This window comes from Calidris pugnax, unplaced genomic scaffold (genome assembly GCF_001431845.1).
Source record: "Calidris pugnax isolate Ruff unplaced genomic scaffold, ASM143184v1 scaffold4, whole genome shotgun sequence".
NCBI classification, from domain to species: domain Eukaryota; kingdom Metazoa; phylum Chordata; class Aves; order Charadriiformes; family Scolopacidae; genus Calidris; species Calidris pugnax.
In genome coordinates this window covers 6,635,221-6,654,513 of record NW_015090781.1, presented here as the reverse complement: position 1 = coordinate 6,654,513, position 19,293 = coordinate 6,635,221, and the positions used below count along the sequence as shown (strand labels likewise).

General features: G+C 42.5%; 1 protein-coding gene and 1 long non-coding RNA gene across 2 annotated transcripts in view; one reads left to right on the top strand and one right to left on the bottom strand.

The window, feature by feature from the left end:
* The window catches only part of RBM20 (RNA binding motif protein 20), a 102,421-nt gene extending 101,763 nt beyond the window's left edge, over positions 1 to 658 (bottom strand). The window contains exon 1 of the mRNA XM_014959405.1: positions 636 to 658. Coding sequence (XP_014814891.1) covers positions 636 to 643 — 8 coding nt within the window. The 5' untranslated portion in view covers positions 644 to 658. The remainder of the gene's footprint in view (positions 1 to 635) is intronic.
* A 6,344-nt stretch (positions 659 to 7,002) lies between these two features.
* LOC106897631 lies at positions 7,003 to 14,186 on the top strand. The gene is made up of 2 exons (XR_001413808.1): positions 7,003 to 7,369; positions 13,901 to 14,186. It is a non-coding gene; the product is annotated as an uncharacterized LOC106897631 (long non-coding RNA).
* Positions 14,187 to 19,293: the final 5,107 nt, after the last annotated feature.

Below are 19,293 nucleotides of genomic sequence, written 5' to 3'. Positions count from 1 at the left end.
CCCCCCCGCCCCATAAACACCCCCCTCCATACACACACAACCCCCCCCCGCTCCCTCCCTCCGGCGGCACCTGCCCGTCGGGAGCACCCCCGCACCCGGGGACACCCCCGCACCCGGGGACAGCCCAGTCCCGGGAGCACCCCCGCACCCGGGGACAGCCCGGTCCCGGCCGCCGGTACGAGGGGTTTCACCCCGGAGGGTCCCTGGTTCCCCGGCCGTGCCTCGACCCACCGGTAATGGGTTACAAACATCGGATCTTTTCCCCCTCCCAAGGGCAGGGGGGAAAAAGCGTGCATATTATTTTAATCATTTTAATCCCTCCCCAGTAACACCTCTGCAGAAATGTTATTAGTCATTTATCAGCCCGAAGGCTCTGTCGGATGATAGGAAATGGGAGAGTGGGGTATGGCCCAGCCACCGACACAGAGTCATCTTCTCCGCAGAGTCATCCCTCGGGCAAAGCCCCAGCCTGGCTCCAACCAAAAAACCCGCTTTTACTAAAATACATCAATCTTGGGCTCCCCCCTTCCAACCACAGGCAGTGCCGGGATCAAGGCTCTACCCGCTGCTGTAATGACACAGGGTTAAGGACTGGCGTTGCTGCACGACGACACACTGTGACAAAAAGGTTTTACCTGCACATATTTTGGGAGAATATTTCAGATGACTGGCGGAGCAGAAATTGTGCTGCCCCTACCAACTAAGAAACACTGAAAACGTTCCTTCCAGGCCTTCTTGCTTCTTTTTGTAACGTGCTGTATCTATTAGAGAGGGTCAAGTCAAAGACAATTTCAATACTTGCTCCTGCTCTGGCTCTGTGTGCCGTGCACCCTCCCCCCGACACACACACACCCACACACACACCGAGGAAAGCAGAAACATCCTGACTTCTTTGAAAAATTAATCCTAATTCAGGGGAAAGATTAATTTTGGAGGGGGTTAGGTTCTCCTCCCCTCTGCACCTGGCGTAGTCATTTACAAGTATGTAGCCTTGTAAATGGGTACAAAATACTACTACCAGTGACTGGAAAATTTTAAGTTATTTGCCTTTATCACGTACTTTGTATTTTGCAGATGGAGAGCACTAACCAGGTGCAGGGCAGTGGGGAATTGGGCCACATTTTGGTTGCACAGTTACTTATCAGTAACATAACACCAAATGCACCTTCTAAAAGCAAATGGCAATCAGTACATTTGGGTTGTACAGTTACTTAGCAGTAACATAACACCAAATGCACCTTCTAAAAGTGAATGGCAATCAGTACTCATTTAGACACATCGACTTACACACACTATGTTCTGAGAAACACAAACAGCAGAGCTTTGTATCCTTTCCCCCAAGGAAGAAAATTCTGCAATATTAGTTTGGTTTAGGTTCAGTGAGGGCCAAGGGGTGATCAGGGCTGTGTAGCTAATTAATAGCTGACCTTCCAGCACAGGCAATGCAAGGTCTGGCAGACAGGTGAGGCAAAGGATGGAAACATGCCCTGTTATCTCTGCCTGAGATTTAAAATGAGTCTCAGGTGTCTGCTGATCATCCACAGGAAAAGGGGCTTTGTGTGAATTTCCTCCTCGTTACAGCAGCTGGGAAAGCCCTTGAGAGGCCAAGGGACAGCCACTTTCTGCTGCCTGTAATTATTTGAGGAAGTGAAAGGAGGTGACTCATGGCTCAGAGGGCAGCGAGAGCACAGCTATGACACTAATGCGTGGCCCTGGATTAGGAGGTGGATCGTCACAAGAACGTGTTACTTCGCACAGACAGTTATATCACATCACTTGTAAAAATGGATCGAGTGTGTAGTAGGCACTACTATTTCTGCATTTAATACACACAGTGTACCACTCGGCATTCAGACCCAGCATGGGGTCTTAAAACCCTGCAAAGGTTTTCTCCATTCCCTCTCTTTAAAGCCACAGTCCTTATCCCCACATCTCCTTTTTGTCCAGTTTTTTTTCTCTTTTTCTGCCATACCACTGGATTGGGCCTGGCACGACCCGGTGTGGCAGAAGCACTGTCCCCTCATCCCCCGCTGGTCCCTGCCCCACCAGAACACACTGGCACAAGGCTCAGTGTGATGCTGAGGTATTTCACTGGCTGTCCTACATGGTGATTAAACAGGATACACAGCGTGTACTCCTGTTTGTGAACAAGCACAGGCTGACTAAGGTTCAGGGACTCTCTAATTCAATAAATCAACATCAACAGTTTTCTATCTAAGCCTTACAGTGTTTCTAGAGCACTGCCGTGAGAGAGGAAGAACAGCAGCTGTGCCAAACAACAGAGTTTCAGAGTCTGGGTTTTGCAGCAGAACTGACCAAGTGCAAACAGTTATTCAGGGTCCTGTTCTCCTAATACAGAACACAGTTACTTACACACATGGAGAAATCCTACGTGTAGGTTTTTTCCCTTGGCTGGAGTCACATTCTGTGTTAGTGTAACTGCCAGCTAACAGTGATTTTGGCAATGAACTTGGCAAAACGCTGACCTTCCTGTTGCCAATGTCCGATTTATGAAATGTCTATGATTTTAGATTAAAACTGATGATTTTTTCAAAGTATCTATGCTATGTGTGTTAATGAGCACTCATACAAAAAAAAAACTCCGAGCTAATAATTTCAGCTGAGATTTATATGCTTACTGCATCTCCGAATATGATTTAAAACAACCCCCAACTTTTACGATGCCTTTTTTGGTTTTCCAGTTGCAGGAGTCGGCATGCTAAAACTGAAATCCTGATCTAACTGCTGTTCTAACTTGCATGACTATAAATCAGAAGCAGCGCTCTGGTGCACATGAACTCACAGCCAGAATATTTAATTTTTAGGAGGGTAGATTAACAAAAGCACAGGCAGAAGCCAAGAAAACAGAAAAGGGGCCATAAAGAGGAAAAGTGATGGAGCCAGGCACACACAGGATACTCTGTCCCCAAATAGTTCAGCGTCAAATAACAAAAATAGCTATAACTTCATTGCTTTAAGAGCTCGATTAACCATAGAGTTACAAAGTAGCAAGGAAACACATCTAAGAATAAAAGATTGTATCAAGTCAATATCCCTATTAGTCCAACTAAGACCCCTCTTTGGCTCATGCCTGAACCTGTCTGTTTCTCGGTAACCTGAAATTTAATCTTTTGTGAATTCAACAGCCTAAACGTAATCCTCTGTGAAATTAATATATAACCAACCCTCCATTATCAGGAAAACAGGGGTTTGAAAAAACTGAAAGAAAGCCTAGATAACACAAGTGCTTCTGGGCCAGGGTTGGCCAGTTCATCAGTGTTGTGCCCTCCTGTAAACGTCCTGCTTGGTTAAGCTGCAAAGTTCATAACCAGTTTAGGCACCACTGCGTGTGTAATGTGGCTTATTCCCAAACTGGGTAAGGCATCCAGAAATAATGGAAAATAAACTCTGTGTTTTTACTATTCCACTCACAGTGCACAGGAATTTTAATTCATGTTCATAAAGCCTGATCTAGATAGCGATCTAGCTGGTGTTGTGGTGGTTCTGAAAGTAGCGATAAAAGAGTCATTAAAATACAAAAATTATTTCACAAAGAGTAAGATGTCAGCTCTTAAATAGGATTGAAGTAACATAAGTATCCAGTTGCAGGAATAAAAGACTTCATCTAGGAAGAATGGCAACATCGTACTCCTTAACACACTGTGGAGGGAGGCAGGAAAGCACTTGCTTATTTGACTTCCAGAACTAATGAAGAAAAATACCTACAAATTCCAGAAAAAGGATGAAAAATACTCCAAGCCTGGCAGATTATGATTATTAACACTTTAGCTTTTCCCAGGCTAGGCTGAACCCTGTTTCTGGCTCTGGCTGTGGTTGCTTGTTGTTCTCTCCCATCGTTGTTTGGATAGAGAAGCTGAAGACTGAAGCAGAAATTTCTGCCTGGCTGTATGAAATCTGCCTTCTGGGTAAGTCTCTGTTCACTTCCATCAGCTTTTGCTATCAGATTCTCCTGAAAAGTATTTCAGACAGCACCACTTTTCACCTTGTTCCTTTTCGGGGATTTTCTTTTCACTGGGAAGCAGCTGGCCACGACTGGCAGGTTCTTTTGCAGTTACTCGTGCTTTGCTTTTTCCTGCACCTGCATGGGCTTCGCTGCCCATGACTGCGTGTCAGTGGGATGGTAATGTTAAGAATACTCAGGGTACGTTCAAAAAGGACCAGGTAAAATTTAGCTCAGGGCCACAGGTTGTTTTATAAGCAATGAAAAAAAATCCTGACATTTGAAAGCACCTGAAAGGGAAGGAAAACACAGTGGAGATCTAGCGCTTTATAAGCATTTGGCTACAGAGGCGATGTGTTTATGGGGAAAAACAGCATCACATGAAGAATTTGACTAAATGCATTAGGTTGGAAGCAGAATAATCACCCCACGAACAATCATAAAATGAAGCTTATGGATCATGCACTGAGAAAGACAGCCTTGCTCCAGATCTGAGAAAGGAGAAAGACAAAACTCAGGAGCTGGACAGACCACTGCAGTGATGACCGTGTGCCTGCAGGATTCAAGCAGATCAAGATGCAAAAGGGTAACCCTTGGAGACAAACTAGCAGATATTCAACCACAGATAGCTGAGACTTTCAAACGTGCCGGGGCATCCAGCTAATGAAAGGCAAAGGCTGCAGAATTCTAGTCCTGATGCAGAACAATGTGGAATAAATTAATGTTGTCCTTTTTGCATTTACTGTGAAAAGCTGTACACCCCCTCAGCACCTCGAGCTGGTGACAGTGTAATCCTCAATTCACATATTGTAAATTTAGAAAAGACTGGAATGTGCAACTGATCATACCTAGGATGTTTACACACACTGTTTGATCCCAAAATACTGGCTTATGTCATTAATGGCTTGTGTCATGCTCCTTTCTAGCTTCAGAAATGGCAAATGTTTACCATTTTAACTACATTAGCCAACTGGTTAAAGAAAAGCAAAAAGGAAGCAAAGAAAGCATAATGGCCACAGCAAAAAAAAAAGAATGTTATATGACTCTGAGGATCAACTATGCTTTAAAAAAAAAATCTTTGATGATACTTTCAGCTCTTGAGATAACCAAAACATGCATGGTAATAACCCAACTTATCTTTCCATGCTTTCATTATTACATACTTCAATTCGTATCATGGCATAACTGCTCTGTTTCCAGTCATCCTCACTTCTGGTTCTCAACCTTCATGACCCCAGGAACACAAATGAATTTACAATAATTGCTTGCTTATTTGTTTACTCCACCACTTTCTAACACAAGTAGTTATATTGGGGACTTTTCCCTCTCATCCCTAAAGTTGCGGATAATGACTAGTACTTAACTACTAGTACCAGTAGTAAAGTAGTGAATATGGCCATAATTAATAGATTTAATACAGATTTTACTTCAGTCATTTAGAACTTTTAAGCATATTAGAGTTGAAATAATATCCAGCCCTTAGAAGATTAACTTTCAAGCCTTTAAATACTAATTTTTCTTTATGTGCATGCAAGTTCTATGGATATACACATAGTTGGAGGCAAAGTCTAAACCTTAATGGTTTATCTCCCCGTGGAAAAACACTGATTTTTGCAAAACTGTGGAGTACCATTTGACAGGGATGAACAGTACTGATGCTCAAGGACAAAATAAACATAATTTAGAATGCAAAGAAGGGCCTTTTTAAATTTTATGTGAAGACAATTGATTTATAAAAGTATGCTTAAGTAGTTCAGTACCAAGCACTGAACATCTTACATGCCTATAACTGATTTTTGGCCATAGCAATTTTATCATCTGATGGAATTGGGCCCTTATTAACCAAGAAAAATATTAATTTCATCATAAAAATCCTGCCTGAATTTTGCTACGAGTCATTTGAGTATTCTGTCTTCACTTTGAGACACACTTGATTGTTGATAGTTCTTGTACACTGCTACTGATGCTGAGCATGAGCAGGGACTAAGCTGAGCATTTAAAGCATCTGGGTTTTATAAGAAGAAAGAACGGGCAGCTATCACGAAAATCCTGTATTTCCTTATGAAGTATGCTCCATATGGGTTTTGTGCTTGGCATGCTGTTTCCAACACAAAATCAGATTTATTTTATTATTAGTTTTCTGATGAAAATTTTCTCAGATCTACATCTTGGAAACACCTGGTGACCCATGGAGTCATCATACCTACGTTCTGCTTTGGTGTCCTTAGAGCCCAGCATGCAATGGGAGAAGATGAATATCACTGAAAGTAGCCAGGGGTGAGAGACCTACCCCTCTCAGGAATCACAGAATCACAGAATCTTCTAGGTTGGAAGGGACCTTAAAGATCATCTTGTCCAACTGTCAACCTAACTGACAAAAATAGACACCCACACAACAAACAAGGAGCATCATCACTAAACCATACCTCCCAGCACTACATCAACCCCTCTTTTGAACACCTCCAGGGATGGTGCCTCAACCACCTCCCTGGACAGCCCATTCCAATGGCTGATAACCCTTTCAGTGAAAAAATTTTTTCCTAATATCCAGCCTGAACCTCCCCTGGCGCAACTTGAGGCCATTTCCTCTCGTCCTGTCGCCTGTGACTTGAGAAAAGAGACCGACCCCCATCTCTCTACACCCTCCTTTCAGGTAGCTGTAGAGAGCAATAAGGTCTCCCCTCAGCCTCCTCTTCTCCAGGCTGAATAACCCCAGTTCCCTCAGCCTCTCCTCATAAGACTTATTCTCCAGACCCCTCACCATCTTTGTCCCCCTTCTCTGGACCCGCTCCAGCACCTCAATGTCTTTTTTATGGTAGAGGGCCCAAGGCAGGCTGGACTGAAATGACTGACACGCACTGACCTGGTCTATGAGCACACAGATCTATTCCTGGGCCCTCTCACTTGCAAAAGATGTTGTGCAGGAGCGAGTTTTTGACAGGCCACTTGTCCAAGGCCTGTGTGTCCTGCCCGAGGTGCCGTGACTCCGGGAAGGTGCGGAGGTGGCGCGGGGCGAAGGCCGGGGCTGCAGTGCCTCCCCACGGGCCCGGGGAGAGCTCCTTCCCCCTTCTGCGCTGACAAATGGCACAGCTGTGGTGTGACATGTCAGCACTTGCATCGCGGATCTCCAGAGACAAACCAGGAATGTTCTGCATGCCAGACAGCGGCGCTGAGCCATCGCATCGAGACAACCTTCTTGAGGGAGCCGTGGGCCCCGGGTGAAGAAGGAGAGTGGGGAATCCATTGACATTTTGACTCGCAGGCTTTAAGGCAGAAGCAGCCCACTGCAGCCAGGACAGCTCTACAGCTGAAAGAGAAGATGTCTTGCAAAAATGTGCTAAATCCATGCACCATTTGCTGCATAGACACTGCACTGATTTGAAACAGCTCGCCTGGCATTTAGATAAGGTAGGTGAGACTATATATCCCTGCAGTCTGAGGAATGCTTTCATCAACATTCGTGGTGAGCCTGAAATTATTTGGTGATGTTTACCATCATCTGGAATGCTTCCAGTGGAAAACATGATCTTGCTGACCTGGAATCTAACTCAGATCCTGTGACCTATATATTCGGAGTGAGAGTCAATAAATTCACGTTGGTATTTAATGCAGAGAAGCAAAGAACTCTGGAGTCACCTGAAATGACCTGCTCACCTGTTGAGGTCATCTTCTAAAATTAGCCTTTTGGCTCAGAACCTACAGTTCTTGCTTGTTTCACTGAACTACCACAGCTGCTACAGAAAAAAAAAAAAAAAAGGGAAAAGCTAAATGAGCTTTTAAAGTAATGTTCCTACTGGGAATCTGAAGAATCTCCATTGGATTCTAGAAACAGATTTTGTAAATAATTACCACAGGGACAGACAAATGACAAGGCAGCCTTGAGAGACAGACAACTATGGAGGGGAAAAAAAAAAACACTATTGTAACCATGGAGGAAAAAAATAACCATTATTACCTGTGACAACAGATGAGTCTATTGAAACATATGACATCTAGAACAGGGAAATAATGAGAAAAATAAAAAAAAAACTTTTACTTGAACTCTGGAGGGCTTCTCCTTTGCTACTTCCCGCTTTAGGAGTAAGTTAATGTCTTTCTTTACCAGCATCTTGTGAGAAAGGGCATAGGAAAGGCACAGCAAGGACAAATATTGGGATAAACAGAAACACAAATTGAAGAGCAATAACTCATGGTCACAGGTAACACAACAAAAGCTTCACTGTCTCAGAAAATATTCTTAAAAGAAAACTAGTGACACAGTGTAGATGACTCTACAAGAAGATGGATGCCCAGCTTTTTTGGGAGACTTCACTCACAGCTGGTATGAATAGTTTGCTGTCAAACTGGATTTGGGAATCTGTAAGGATTAAGTCTTTTTCCTGTATTGTTACTCGACAGTCTGGGCAACAGCACTGATCACACATCTGAAATCTGTATGTGGTAAGGTGCTGCAGGCAAAATGGAGCAGGGAAAGAGTTTTCGGAATGATTTGGAGAGATCAGAGAAACTATCTGAAAAACCACAGGATTCAGCTGAGCAGGGACAGGTGCTAAGTCCTGTACTTAGGAAGGGAAAATATCACCTGGGAAAGGGAGAGATGGGGAATGACCAGACGGATAACAGTTGTTCTGAATAGGACTTGGGGAGTATTACAGAGGATCAGAGCTGAACATGAGTCAACAATATCGTGCTGTTGCAAAGAAGGCATCCATCAACCTGAGCTGTACAAACAGGATTTTTCTCTGACACTAATTCCCTTATTTTTCTTGGTGGTGATAAGGCCTCAGCAAGAACACCACATCCAGCCTGGCAGTTGCACTTTAAGTAGGAGGTGAATTGAGCAATTCAGAAGAAAGGGTAGGACTAATCAAAAGCCCACAAAAGGAGAGCCACAAAGATAGGATGATGGAAAGGGTATTTTTCAGTCTAGAAAGGAATGGAATAAATTGATTTTTGATACGCAGGTTGCAGAAGATGGAAAAAAGGAGACTTAAATTACAGCAACAGAAGTTCAAATTAAACTTCCTCATGGCAAATGAGAGAGTATGCCAAATTTTGATACCTCTGACACTAGCAGTTTTAAAAATAGCTTGCACAAAACATCTGTCAGGAATGATTTAAACATGATCCACCTTTGGGGCAGGAGGAGGGATTAGATCACTCCTAGGTGTCACATTTTGCATAATTACAGGAGCGAGCAGACTCTGGGGTTGCAATGAAATGCACAAAATCCCTTGGAAAGCAAAAAATACAAAAGTTGATATAACTCGTGTAGTTTGCAGGCTCCAGCAATTCTTCACAGCCATTACTAGTCCACGGTTCAGGAGATTTAAGATGGCCAACAGTTTATGTTAATAAACAGCAAGACCACACACCTGAAGAGGGTCTTGAAGGTGGTGAATAGATACAGTCAAAGTAGGGAAGAAGAAAAGGCCATTTTATTAAGGAGAGAGACAGATGCAGAGATCACATAAACATTTTAAATACTTTTATTCCTACCTAGTGAGAAGGTAAACCATGGACTACCTCTAAGAAATGCATCCCTCTCCCAGACACAGAAGCCGTTGCAGACACAGGCCCTTAACAGACAGCAAGATTTCACACATGGAATATGTCTTGAATTCAGCTCCATCCAGGAAGCCCTAAACCAGACCCTAAAGAAAGCTTAGTTTAACTGACATTTGTTTAAGTCCAAATTATTAAATATTTTAACTAATATCAGTATCTGTTTAAGCAATAGCCCTGAAGTAGCCATGTCTCCACATACAAAATATAAAATAAATACTGTCATATCATGCACTTGAAAAGAATCCTGGGTGAACAGAGTTAGATGCTTTAATCCACTCATAAAGTCAGCTTCTTTTTCCTCTACTGTTAAAAAAAGATGCGTGATGAGAATGTAGCCAGTAATCCCGGGGTGAAAGAAGTGGCATAAAACCCACCCATCAGTCACAGTCCACAGAGCTTTTACTCGGACTGCCCTTGGCTGTGATAACACATCATTACTAATCTCCCAAACATTACGCACATACAATCTGGAACGCAAGAACTACCATACAGTCCATAAACAGAGCGAAGCAAAGCCATTGGATCAGTTCATCTCAGGATTCAAGGAAAAACAAACACACCCTTCAGTCAGAGAAAGCCCTTACCTGAAACCACTTATGAAATTCTGATTTCTAGAAATGTTCAGTTATAAAACTGAGAAAACTCACATTAGTCTCCTTGAACCAAACAACACACAATCCATTTTAGGCACTGAAAGCTCCCTTTAGTAGTTTACAAGGAAATTAACTAGGTTGTAGTTACAATATACAAACTTTTCTTTTTTTTTTTCTTTTCTCTTGAGCACCTGCAGGATGAAAAGCTATAAAAAAGAAAAAGCAACTTTTAAAATTGTACCTTTCCTCTTCTTTTTTTCCCCTTTCCACTCTTTTTTTTTTTTGTTGAGACATTTCACATTTTTTCTAGGAAGCAGATTAATTGTCAAAAAAATGCAGCCTCAGGCAAACTTATCAATCAGCTCATGTTGAACTCAGCCAATGAGAAAGGTAACACTCCTGAAAGAATGATATTTTTCATTTTTCTCACAGCCACAGTCGTGACCTTACCCCTCTCAGTTTCCAAAGAGATACTAAAACTTCAAGCAGCATCACAGACATTACAAGTGAGGTCAAGAGAAGCAAGGAGACTTCCCAGGACCCCTGTGATACCAACAAAAGCCCAGCGATAAGGGCAGACAGAGGGAAGGTAACACAGACCCTGAAGGAAAAATGTAAACTTGAACAGTTCAAGTTTGTTAAAATTTTAAGTAACCAAAAAAAGGTTCTTAGTAAAGAGAAATGTCAGGGAAGTTCAAATTCCTCTGCCCTTTCAGAGCATTAATTTGAACTGCGGGTTCCTGTCCCTCCAAAGACACTGAACCACGCAGCCCTCTTCGGTACAAAAGGGTGGCAGGAGTTTGCTCAGCGTGGTTTATATCATACATCCCATCTACCTCAGCATCAAGCCAGCCACAGACCCTCCACAGAAGGCTCTAAGTGCAAAAGGCATATAGGATTTGTAGGCAGCAGGAACTAAGGCTGCTCATCTCACGCTGGCTGCAGCACACAAAGCTGCAGGCTTCTTGTATCCCAGGGAGCTGGGGATGATGTAAGGAGATACAATCACAGTCTATTTCCTGGCCCAGATACCTGAGGTTCAGTGGAGTCATCACTGGAGACATGTCAGAGTTAGGCAGTGAGCTCCCTAGAAATCCTGCTTCACTGGAACAAATCATGAGGCTCAAACTGTCTATTAAGCATTGCAGTCTGACAGCACACATTTATCCCCTCCAACTGTATTTTCCAAGAAATCTCTCCTGCTCTGTTCTTGGTGTAGGCAGGAAAAGCCAAAATCCCTAATTAACTTTGGATTGAACTTTGATTAACTTAAATATGTAGGGCTTGCAGCCATTATCACAGATGTTAGATATGTTAAAGTAAGCTGGCACCAGCCTCACTAGGTAGCCTCAGGCAACCCAGAAAAATGTCAGGAAACTTTCATCTGGCAACAAAATCCTCTCTGAAGAGGAGATACAGAAAACTTCAGAAATTGGTGATTCCCTCTCCCTGTCTTCTGTGACTAAAAGCTTGGAAAAAAGTTGCAATCTCCGTGTTGCATATCCTAAAATTCCATCTTTTTTTCCTAGTAATTCTTCTGCCTTATTAGTGCTACGTAAAAAGCTTTTTCTGAGTCATCTGAGCAATCTCCTGCTTTCTTCATACAGGACTTGGCCGAGCCACCAGCGATGTAGCTGGTAGTCACCCATACTCAGCCTGTGCTGAGCTGAGAGCTGCTAATGCTCACCCTGGCTTCCCAAACCACGACTGCTGCTGCTGGTTAAGCGAAAATGCAAAGTTTCTTCACAGCACCAAAACCACTGCTAGAGTTTAAGAGAGATTAGGGCAGCCAGAAGGACCCAGCCCAGTGATTCTGAGGTTGCAGCGCTCACCAGGAGCCTCCATCACCTCCTGGAAATGGCCCCAGTCACACAAGTTAGAGACAGCTCTGTCATTCCCCAGGCAGTGAGAACAGACCCCCCTTTTCCAGGGGAGCATCCACATAAAGGTATGGCCAGATGACAGCATGTAGTAAACAATACCATAAATTGCTTAACAGTAACATATTGCTCCACTGAGGGATCTGCTTCATTATTCCAGCTGGTGGTGAGTTTATGCTCTGAAAGCACAAGGATTTGTGGCCATTGACATTTTATCCAAGCTAGTCTGGCTACAGATGCTGTTCTTATTGTCACAAATGCCTAATCCTCATTTTTGGAATGTTTTTTAACTGTCTTGACAGCACCCTACAACTGTAAGCACCACAGGGTAAATAGAAGTTATTAGTCTTTTTCTATTCGTAACTCAAAATCCACTTCTGAAAAGCCCTGAAGCACGAGGCTGTGTGAGAGCCTACACAATCCCAGTACAGTATCTGGCCCCCGTTCTGGATATGGCCCTGAGTGACTTGCCCTGAGCCATTCAAGAAATTTGTGGTAAACCTGGGTATTGAAAGTAGCTCTCCCGAGGGCTCATCCAGAGCTTACTTAAGTCAACAGAAGTCTTTCCAATTGATTTCAATTAACTTTTGAGCAGGTTCCGAGTCTTGGGGCACTGCCCTTGCTGTGACAGCATGCTTTTTATACTGCTCATTTTATACACCTATCGGATTTCTTCCAACAATTCTTTCCAAATTAAATTGCCTTAGGGTGTAAGGGAACATTTCAGAGAGATGAGGGACTGTAAGCTATCCTATTCTCATGGAAAATCAGTGTGACTTGGAATACCTATCTCCAATTTGTGCCATTTTAAATTTTCCTCTTAATCAAGCCAGATCTGTCTGCCATGTCCTTCCCCATTTTTATCTATTTCTCTGGATCACTTTTGCTGTCTTTTCTGATGCATAATGGGAAGACGACAGGAGATCCTACCACAGCTGGACACTAGACATCACTGAGAGATTGATGCACAAGAAACCTGAATCAAAGAGTACAGTCCCAAAAAAAGGGTTTAATAAAAATGGATGAAATTGAGTATTAGTTTAGTTGAGATGTGCTCCTCCAGTTTTATCCTGATCCCAGTAGTACACACACACAAAAAAAGAGCTGGAGTGCTGCCATGACAAACTAGGCCTATAATTTTCCAGTGGCTTTAATCGGGGTCAAAACATTTAATCAGCCAATATTAATTTATTTTAGTATTCCCTGAGGAAACCCAGGGTGACTTTAACACAGAGCTCCTTCTAGCTATTTAAACAAAGAAGAAATGGAAGGACATCCGCTGTGATTTATTTTCTCTGGGTGATCAGTGGAGAAATTAGATACGCATGACACACATTCATTTAGTCCTCACTTCCCTTTGATGATTAGGGCTGAATTTTCATTCTGGTGTATGGGGATTTGTGTGTGTCACTCCAAACAACAAGTGTCATACATCTAAGTCCAAATGTAACTTTCCAAGAGTGACGTTCAGAGGCACAAAACTTCAGTGTAAGTGGCAAAAATAGAATATTATAATTGCATGCAAACAATATTTATGTTCTAAGTCGAAGCCTGAGCCTCACAGAGGCTTGACTGAGTTTGTAGTTACCATCCTTTCCTCTGCTTTAGTAAAAAAAGCACATTAGAAAGATGTGCAGGCATCAACATAATTAAATCTATAACAATTGATTAGCGAAAACATCTGTTACTTGGTCCTTTGTACACTATTGCAAATAACCTCAATAATGAGGTGTGACCAATTGTGTTATTGCGTGAGCACTGCAGCCTCGGCAGAGCAAGGCTGAAGAGACACAACCATAGCTCATACTGATCACAGTGAAATGCTAGGTCTGTGTAGCCAAGTGATGGAATTCCATGTGTTTATAACAATAACTTTTTTATTAATATGACCTTTTTAGAGACCATGAGAATCAGACAGAACCGTGAGCAACTGCTTTTTGGAAATGGCCCCTTTACCCTTCAGGACTACCTGACACTCGTTAGAAGAAAGAAGTTCTCCAAACAAAAGCTAATGGAAGGATGAAAAAAAGGCTTTATAATGGACTATAAAGCTTTGTAATCGCTGCTGGCAAAGCCAGTGGTGATCTGAAAGGCTATTACTATGGCGTAATATTTTCCAGTTTTCATGCAGTCCCAATGTCAAGTGATACAAGCAATAAAGCGCTCTCTTCCCTTCCCCTGTAAGACTATTCCATACATCACATTGTGAGCAAGTTTTATTTTTGGACTGTGATGAACACCTCACAGGATCGGGCCAGTAGCAGGGCGCCGAGCACGTGGTAATGATACATCACATGCATTCAAAACCAACTGCCTTCTGCCACTGCAGCACCGGGTACGCTCATTGAAATGACCACAGAATTAAAAATACAGCACAATCGCACTCCTGTATAAAACCCAAAGAAATATAATCTTGACTAAATAATCACAATGCACTCAGATACTAAACATCTGGTGGATCTGTGTTAACACTATATGTGTGCCACCCCCTGGACAGGTCTCAGCAGGGGAGAGGGGATTCGGCCCCAAGGAATCAGATGAGAGCTCTCAGAACCACAAAACGGGCACAGGGAGAAGGGGGAAGACTGACCTTGAATGTGAGGAACTGTACCCAGCAGGAGACAGGCAGCTACAGCAACTGGAGCTCTGAAGCTGCCTCTGCTTCATCTGCAGATAACCATCCTTGGCCCAGCTCAGGAAAGGCTGCTAACACAGCTTCTGAAACCCCTCAGTCTTCTGCATACATATATTTCATGCGTAAGTCTGGAGAAGGGGGAAAAAAAAATATAAGTGTTTGGTATCCAAGGGTTATGTCCGGCCTTTTAAGAAAATTGAGCAATACTACTAAGCTGGAATAGCTCTGTTTCAGCTGGGAAGCTTAAAACAAACTGCTTGAGGGGAGAGAAAAACAAAGGTTTTTTTAATAGGCATTGTCATGCAGGAGCGAAACAGAGAAAACATTCTCTTCTGTTGCTCCTCAGCAGAGTTCAGATTTCCTAATTTCAGGCATTAGCGTTTCAAAAGCTTTGCACTGGAAGGAGCAGAGGACTCCTGTGCCAGCAGAAGGCCTGGGCTGCAATGCACTGAGAAAACTTAAGTCCGATAATCCTCACACAAAATTTCCATGCTGGAGCATTTAATATTGTAATTTCCAGCACACATGGATAAACCCCTGCTGGAAGGATAACATAAAACAAATGCATTCCCACTGGACAGGCTGGTTCAGCTCTGATTCCACATAACAGATTGCATGAGACACTTGGGGAAGCTGTTTTTTCAGCATCTTCACTGAATATTCCAGAAGAATTTCAGTGGAAACTGTGATACTAACAGCATCCTATGCACAAAGGCAAGGGGTGGCCAGGCCTACAACTTCATGACAAACACACTGTCCAGCTGGAAGTCTTCCCCCAGGCTGTTCTCAACCCATATTTGCCCTCCCAGACAGTTATCCTGAGATCCAGGCAGCAGGTGAGTGAGCTTTTCCTCTCTCACCATCCCAGCTGAAGGACTGCAAGACAGGACTTTTGCTGCTACAAACGGGACTCCTTTAAACAAATAATAAATGACTAGTCTTAAAATTGTTTTGAATCATCCATGGTAAGATTTTTTCATTAGGGCACAGCTCCTGCTGCTGTTATAAGAAGGTCAATTTTGGTGGAAAAAACGATAAAACAAACAGATCACTGAAGTCCCCAAACCATCAGCCATGTCAGACATACTCCAACAGGGATCCCACCAATGAACATGATTTATGGACCATGGATACTGGTAAAGTCTTACTATAGAGAACTCAACCCTCATGAGGTTTTTTGGCTTTAAAAGTATTTTTTAAGGAGATGGTCTTTTAGGTCATAGAACACATGTGAAGATTTGGAAACAATTTAGCCTTTCAGACTACTTATTGATACCTCTACACAGTTTGGGGTTTGATTTCTTACTCTCTCAGTCTGCAAAGTCTACAATTAGATGGGTAAGACGACACATTTTGTATGGATTATTACACTGATAGGGGTTGAAAGCACTTGGCCTACAGCCTCGTATCTCACCACATGCCCGAGGCCTCTGATAATCCTTCAGAAATACACTGTGCATCGAATCTTGTTGCTTCATTAGAGGCATACTTTCTCAGTCTGCTGTCCAAAAATCTTTCAAGACATCCAGTAAGTGGTAAGTCACTCAAATCACAGGTGGTGGAGGATCAATAAACCAGACTGAAGTAGACTTTATTGGCAGAACTCATGCATGTTTGCCTGCAGCTGACTTTTTATGGCAACTACCTTCCCTCTTTGGTGTTCCTTTCATAAAAACCTATCACCCAGGTCAAAGTATAGAAATTACAGAAGGTTTGAGCTTCTCATGGAGCATTTAGACACTTCCATAATGTTTACTGTGAGGTCCTTCACCTCATGATTTCTTTCCTCATCCTGTGGAAAGCATTTCTTTTACCTTCTTAGATATTTTTAAGTAACAGCTAAATATTGCCATACTATCTTTCCAGAGATCAATACCAACAGTAGATCAAATCTGAAAAGGGTATGTAATTGATATGATGAATATAATAAAAATTGTTATTCAGGTTCTCACACCAGTATGGACTTAATCTGGAAAGCTACAGCTAAGTATCCTGGAGAATTTAACTCAAAATTGACTGCTATAAAACATTTCAAGTTCTACAAAAGCCACCTATCACCACTTTTACACACCAATCTGACTGAAAGATGAGAGAAGCTGAGGGATCAGCTCATGCAGCAGAGTGAACCCACCATTACGAAGGTCTTTGGAAACGGGTACGTTTCAGTGATCTCTCACCCAACTTGCAGTTAGGTCTCATTTCTGAACAAGCACCTGAAGAATTGTCTTTCCCACTTCCATTCTCAAAAAGGTTTGTATTTTTCCTAAATCCTAAGTTTGCACAGAGCAAACTCAAACTGAATAGAGGTATTTTCTAGGTCTTATTAAAAAAAAAAAGCATTAACAACAGGCATTTTTCCAACTCTTTGTTAGGACAGGATTGGTTTTTTCATATTTTATCTGAATGGTTTCTAAGTAAAATTATTTATTTTAATTTGTTGTAAAAGTACTACTATTAAAAGCAAAAATCCCAAACTCCTGCACTTTTGAGCCCTTAACACATGGAGTATGGACAGAATTTATTGATTGTGTATCCCAGAAAGTTCAACTTACATCTCTACCACAGTCCACAGCTTCAGCTTTTCCTACCCCTTATCCAGGCATAATGCCGCTCTCTTTTGCAGTAAAGTGACAGGAAAGCAGCTGTTAGCATTTTCAACCACATGTGACCATTTCCAATAAATTTCAAAATTAAATAAGCCTCTTTCGAGTGATTCTTTGATGTCATCTAATTTTCTGCCAGTTGGTAAAGTCAGAGAGACAGAAGTCTCAAAGTAATCTGAATTTTATGGTTCCAAACGTTTCTTCCCTACAAGGAGCAAACCATTTTGCGCTTCGGTCTTTGAGGGATTATTAAGACAGAGGAACTATTATAACAACAATGAAGGGAATGTTTGATTTTCATATCAACTCATAAGCCCATCTCTGTTCTTGAAACCGAGACCACTTATCCTGTGGCATACGCTTAGAACTGCTCAAAAGTTGACCAATCTCAAAGGCTCATTAACACTTCAAGACTAATAAAAACATCAGGAAAACAGTCTCATGAAAACTTTTTATTAGTCACCCCACCACCAACACACCCTTTTCCTCACACTGAGCTTAGAGGCAGCCTATTCATTGTCTCTTCCTCTAGGTCACTCCATAATAAGAAGCCTCAGTAATGTCACAAAGAGAGAGGCTTAAAGGTTATTGAAGCTAAATTTAAAAGGTGTGTTGACGCAGTGCTTAGGGTCATGGTTTAGTGATGGACTCAGCTGTGTTAGGGTTACAGGTGGACTCAATGATCTTAAAGATCCTTCGCAACATAAATGATTCTATGACTCTGAACCCCATCAGGAAAAACTGAGGCAATATCTGTGCTGCCTCCAATGGGAGGACCAAGGCCATGGCAGATCTATTCATTCTCATTGCTGTGGTCCTGAAAGTGCCTGTGAACATACACTCTGGACCACGTGTGAAGAGGAGCACAGCACCCAAATTAGTGCAGCCCCTTTGTGTGCCAAGGTGGGCAAGCACGGGGACTCCCTTACCTGTAACCGCTCCAACACCGAGCTTTTGGTGCAGCATAAGGCAGGGCCTCATCTCAGAGCAGCAATCTCATCTGTCAATAGACAGCCACAGCTGAGTCTCATCAGGCTCTGGTCTTTGAAAGAGGCTGGACTCTTCTCAAGGGGTGAGAGAAGCTATCTGTATCTGCTGTTATCATCCTTCAGCATCAGCCTCTTCAGCTGCTTCACCTCCAGACAGCACTGCTTGGACCCATGAGACAAACCTCTGAACACTGCAGCCTAAACAGGTGTGAAAACATATACTTGAAATTAGCCAAGTGAAAAAAAACAAAGAGCTGAAAAATAACAACCCCTCGGAGTTGTTTGGCTAAATAATATTGTGCATAGAATTTGCATAGCACCACTGGTAATTTTTCCTTGTCAGAGGTAATCCTGATCAAAGGAGAGTTTCTCTTTTCCAGGCATCCTGCATCTGCTCTGTTGTCAGATGTTGGGTTTTGATTACTTCCCACGTGTAGGAATATCCCCTTCTTCCTCATTGCTGGTCAACACCATTAAATCTCATTCCATCATTCCCTCTGCTAGATCAGTATCACCTCTTCCAAAGACATTAATGCAAGTCTCATGATGCTCTGTGCCATCTTTTAGCTCTACGTCTCATATCAGTGCATGGGAATTTCAGGTTTCAGTTAAAAAGAAACTCCTGGCCTTCCTGGGTACACACAACTGCTTTGAAGCCTGGTTTGCATGCGCCTTTGAAGGCAGAAAGGGAAGCATCAAACAAAAAGAACCTAGTGCCTTCTATTTAAAAATAAACAAAGCCCCATGATTTCCATACAGTCTCACTTTTATTTTTTTATACTTGACTCATCATTTTATAACATCACTGGCAATACTGCAAAAGTTCCTTCCCTGTGGAGCTGCACAGGCGCTCGTATATCCCTACGATGGCTGCCAACAGCAGTAAATAAGCCTTCCAGTCTGACACTCATGCTGAAGTTGCCACTGTTTACAGAAAAGCTTCCCAAAGATTCCCCAAGGGCTTGCAGTTCTTTACCGCTGCAAGCTGTTACGTAAAGTCTTTTGTATGTATGCACTTAATCCAAAGCCTAATAAACTCAGTAGAAAAATTCCCACTAACCTCA